This window comes from Betta splendens, chromosome 13, assembly GCF_900634795.4.
Source record: "Betta splendens chromosome 13, fBetSpl5.4, whole genome shotgun sequence".
Taxonomy (NCBI): Eukaryota; Metazoa; Chordata; class Actinopteri; order Anabantiformes; family Osphronemidae; genus Betta; species Betta splendens.
Window position 1 is genome coordinate 6,886,873 of NC_040893.2, and position 5,189 is coordinate 6,892,061.

At 47.9% G+C, this 5,189-nt stretch overlaps 1 protein-coding gene across 2 annotated transcripts; it reads right to left on the reverse strand.

Moving 5' to 3' along the window:
* Positions 1-2,304: 2,304 nt before the first annotated feature.
* LOC114868351 (ras-related protein Rap-2b) lies at positions 2,305-4,880 on the reverse strand. 2 transcript variants are annotated; one of them, XM_029171834.3, is made up of 2 exons: positions 3,986-4,879; positions 2,305-3,442 (listed from the first exon to the last, which is right to left on the reverse strand). In XM_029171834.3, the coding sequence occupies exon 1, from the start codon at positions 4,591-4,593 to the stop codon at positions 4,042-4,044; it is 552 nt and encodes a 183-aa protein (XP_029027667.1). In that variant the 5' UTR covers positions 4,594-4,879; the 3' UTR covers positions 2,305-3,442; positions 3,986-4,041. The 2 variants fall into 2 exon arrangements, with proteins under 2 accessions (XP_029027667.1, XP_055369687.1); XM_055513712.1 differs by lacking the exon at positions 2,305-3,442 and adding an exon at positions 3,465-3,599 and having other exon boundaries at positions 3,986-4,880.
* Positions 4,881-5,189: the final 309 nt, after the last annotated feature.

Consider the following 5,189-nt stretch of genomic DNA (forward strand, 5'->3'; position numbering starts at 1 on the left):
CTTATCATAATTAAATGTAATCATTAAATAATAATTAACTGCTGGATATCTGTGATATCTGCCACTACTCTCTACTTTGCAGAAATTATCTATGCCTTAACGCCACACTTCCTGTCATGAGCAGAGAAAATGTGTGTGTGTTGTGAATGAGAGCAGGTTGATCAAACAGACCGACACCCTCCTCTCTTACAGTCACCATTCCAGCAGTGACTAAATTCCCATAGGTCACGAGGCCACCCCGAGCAGCCATACCACATCCCAACCCCCCTTTAACCATGGCAACCACTTCACATGACCATCTCCCATGACCAGTAACCACTGACAAGCCGAGCCATCTGTAAATCTCAACGCCACTCGTTCCCTGAAACAGAAACTAAACTTAACAGCCTGATTGAGTTCTTTTAGATTCAAAATCAAAACAGGTCAATGATTCACAGTGAGCCTGGCTGCGAACACAGATTAACAAGTGAAACCAGTTCGTCTGTAAATCACACAACGCTGGTGCTGAGTGGTGCAAAAAAGAAGAGGCAGGAAGTGAAACTTTCACCTTCTGGCTTCTAGAAAAAAAAAACAAAAACAGATAAAATGAAACAGGAACTCGACAGGCCTCTTTCTCTCCAAAGGGCAAATTCTTCTGCTATCAGATGTTTATACCACAGCAAGCGATTGAAGCTGCGCAGGAGCAGAAGATGGGGGGGGGGTGTACATTTACAGTATCTGGGGCACAGCCATTATAACTTCTCCCTCTCGTTCGCGGCCGAGTTCAACCAAAGCGCCGATCACGTCGGGGCCTTTGGGGACGTTGCACGAACAGCACAGCTCCAGACGCGCGGTGGCTGGGAGGAGGAGCCGAGGTCTGCTATCAGTCACACGGAGCACGGGACACCGAGACCCGGTGCGGAGCTGTGAGCTTCTCAGCTTTGGGCAGCGAAAGTGCACACGTAGTGCCTCAGCTCGCACAGACAGACACAACGTGCAAACAATGTGACACTCGCAACCGGAGTAACTGACACGGTGCCAGGATGTAAATGAAAAGTGTGTGGTGTCACATGCACAGCACACCACGAAGGCAACGAACTATTTAAGCACTTTACGTGTTGTTTAGCGTTGAACTTGCGGCACAAGTCAATATTAAAATGTGTTATCGCGATATTGATGTCGTTCAATCAACCCAGCATCAACGTGCTCATTTTCAATAGCACCTGTTGGACGCAATAAACCTGCTGAACCCCCCCCCCCCTTACGGTCACGTGGCGCAGGCAAAGCCAGAGAATACATATGATACGGTTACTCAGACCAGCTAACGGGGACGAGCAGCGAGCGGGCTGCGTGAGCCGGACAGTGACAGGCAGACACACATGCTCAGAAGCAGAGTATACATCACAGCAGCACGTTCATGGAGATGGGACTCTTGTGTTTGTTCACTCTCTCCCGCCTGAGACTGGGCAGCCAGGTAGTGCCCCCGAGGTAAACAGAAGCCAAGCGAGGCTCGCTCAGTCGAACCTCAACATCGCTCAACCCCAACACCCACACACACAAACACAAACTGCACCCAGAAGGAAGCTCTGGGCCGAAGCGCTGCTACACCCACGCAGCCGAGAGACGCATTTCGACCAAGCAGAAGTGCCTTAATGCAAGCGAGGGCCCTAAGCAACTACAGGTGCCTGCATATTGATGCCGTTTTGTTGTTAGGTAAATTACAGGTTCATCAAATATGCAGGAACAGCACATATCAGGTTGTTTCGCAGTTCTTTTCACACACAGGTCTGTTGTTTGGGGATATGTGCTAACACCAGTGTCAATCAAACAGCGTCCGACTAGCAGTTTGTGACTTACTCATCTCTTTCTCAGTGAGCAGTCACAGTCTGTGTACAGCCTGCTGTTTGCTTTCACTTTGTATTTCCACACCTACATCACAGCGGTCTCAGCGTTACTCACACGCTTTGTTCTGTGTCTGTGGACAAAGTTTTTCCTAAAGTACAATTAGTTCGTAGCACCGGAAACAAAAGTAGAAATTTAAAAGGCACAAATGCAAAGGCATCTGTTAAGGCACAGTGAACAGTTAATCTGGCGGCACAGAACTGAGTCCTTCTGTTTGTACTTCCTGTTAACATGTGGGCAAGTTATGTAAATGTTGTGTTTGAATAAAGTCAGGTTCTAGTAAATTGTGCACTCAATGTACAAACTGCCTCAGTTTGGGTATTTATGGCAATCCATATTTGTTTGTATTTAAACATAGTAGGACAGTTGAAAAACTTGGGGGTTCACTAATGAATGGGTCAAAAAAGAGAAAACACAGCGCAGTTGCTTTTTTTAAAAAATGCAATTTGTATTAAAAATCGTGGTTTTTTTTGTTTGCTTGTTTCGTTTTAAAAACAGACAGCCCACAATTAAATAGCTGGTCTGAAATTAAACTTACAATCAGGTTAGATTCATCAACAGTACATGATCACATTTCCTGTTAAAATAAAGCAAATTGAACAGAACAAACAGAACACCTTTGATTTCAGAGGTCTGGTAGGTAAGTGTTCGGAGTCGTCGCGTACAGGGAGGCTCCAGTACCTGTGCATTTCAAGAGATCACCTAGGCTTGGCCAGACCAAGAGGACATTGCAAAATAAAAAAACTTCAAAAAGGCCAATGTAAAACATAAAGAAAACTGCCATTCCACTAACAACAAGCCTATTGTAGTTTTTCTTCCCCAGCCTCCACCCCAGAACAACAGTTTACTACTGTGTAGATTGCCGTGTTGTAGGGTTCTTTTGGTAACACATGTGAAGTTGGCACTAAATCTGAACAGCTGATGTGTTTCGGAAAGGCACTCGGCACAAGTACGACCAGGTCACCGCCCCCCCCCCCCCCGTCCCTTCGCTTAAGGTCCTCTCATGCACTGAAGAGGAGAAGAAGAAAGAAAAAAAAAAACCTAAAGTGGCACTCGTTACAATTACTCCACCAGCAGGGAAGATGTGTCGCTCTCTTTAGGCTTTGGGGGAAAAAAAAAAATAGGATTTGGAGTGTTGTGGGTTAGGCAGAGACATCACCCCAATCTTTCCCTGCCCCGGGTTGTGCAGTTATTACAAAATATATTCTCTGTCTTCTTCTTATACAGAAACATCCATTTATGACCGTCTATAAGTGTCGCTCTCCATATCTTTACCACTGGGGGTTACTTCCAACTGGGAGCATGGTTAGAAGTTGAGAGGGGGGCTGGGGTGGTGTTGCTGAACCTCTGGTTCTGACGCTGTGCTGATATCAACGGAGGACACTGATCACGCAGCAACGATACTCCAGCCCGGCAGAATTCCTGAAGAGTGGACCCCTCCCTCTGTCTCCGTTGCTCCCCTCCTCCTCTGGTCCCCCTGCAGCATTCCTCCCTTCATTTTCCTCCAAGGCCGGGGTGAGACACGAAGACGAGCTCAACAGTACACACTTGCTGCAACACACTGGCACAGAACAAGACAGGGAAAAAAAAAAAAAAAGAAAGAGCCGTGAATGACAGTCGGTTGATGCGGGGCTTCGAGCACGACAGACGCCGGACTCGCTGATCCACTGTGGGCCACACATGAACGCCGGAATCTCCCACATTCACCCAACCGCATTCTGGAAAATACCATCGAAGCACTTCTGAGGGTTGCACAGTCAACCACTGACTCTGTAAATCCAAGTCACCGACAGCCTGCTCCTCCAGTTCTGTAAATGAGTCAGACACTTCCCCAATCTGCCTGGCAAAACAATAGACTGCAAGTGGCCCATAGGTCGCTGACAACTAATGGGGCCTATTAGTGAGTTAAGCAACTGCAAAAAAATTATTTTAAAGTGTAACTTAACCTATATTTGTTTAGCTGAGTTAAGTTAAACGTCACGTTATGTTTCCTACTATGTAGTTATTATGGGCATGTGCTGAACAGGCAGTCTCGTGCCAACTTTATGAAAAAGGTTCCAGTTTGTGTCGTTTTAGGAAGCAAAGAACTGATGATTTAACTTACCATTGCAAACTTAAATCGGCGCACAGAATAAAACTTGACGGTTGTTCGTGTCTTCCTTAAAGAATGACACAAGACGAGCAGCACTGGTCGTCGCCATTTGGTGTTGAGGCATAGTTCATCTGTCGCACGATCTCCGCAAACAGTTCGTCCACCGAGATTTTGTTTTTGGCTGAAGTTTCTATGAACGGGCAGTTCCAGTCGTCCGCCAGCGCCTTCCCTTCGCCGGACGAAACCTCCCTCTCCCCCTCCAGGTCCACTTTGTTTCCCACCAGAATCATCGGCACTCTCTCGTACCGCTTGACCCGGATGATCTGATCCCTCATCGGCTTGATGTCCTGGAAGCTCTGCTGGTTCACCAGGCTGTAGACCAGGATGAAGCCCTGGCCGTTCTTGATGTACAGGTCTCTCATGGACGCGAACTGCTCGGTCCCCGCCGTGTCCAGGATCTCCAGCACCGACGGGGACGAGTCCACCTCGATCTCCTTCCTGTAGAAATCCTCTATCGTGGGGTCGTATTTCTCGATGAAGGATCCCGTCACGAACTGGACGGTAAGCGCGGATTTGCCGACCCCGCCGGAGCCGAGGACCACTACTTTGTACTCTCTCATGGTTCCGACGCGCCTGCTTCCTCTAGCCGCCCTGCTGGCTTCCAACCGCTCACCGTGGCGCCTCCGCCTGCAGTTATGTACGGGCTGCGGTGTGCGGATGCGGGGCGTGGCCGCCAACTATCGCCGCTCGCGGGGGCAAATCCGTTCGTTTCCGACCCACGCTCAGCAGCGTTTATATTGTGGCATGGTGAGCTACTGACGACAGCCCAGCCGGTTCTTCAGCGAGCTCCCCCCGTTCGCGTTCAAGTATCCCCGTCCGCCCGTCGCTCTAGTTGGAGGAATCGAGTCCATCGTAGCAAAATCGTTTCGTTTCCGGTTTGGGATTTCAAAATAAAGCTTTAACTATTTAATTTATACTGAAAGCGCCATCCAAGCCATAGCATCGATGCTATTAACTCTACTATTTCGTACACTAATTAAAAAACTTTAACCACCGTTGTCACTAATAATTACTTTAATGTAATAATCCCATCACAATGACCAAGATTTTCATTATATCCTGTTCAGCGATTGCTAACTGTAGCTAACTTGACTCGCACTCGTTCGTTGCTTCCTGCCCACACTCAGCACGCACTCTGCGTCTGACGTCACTCAGT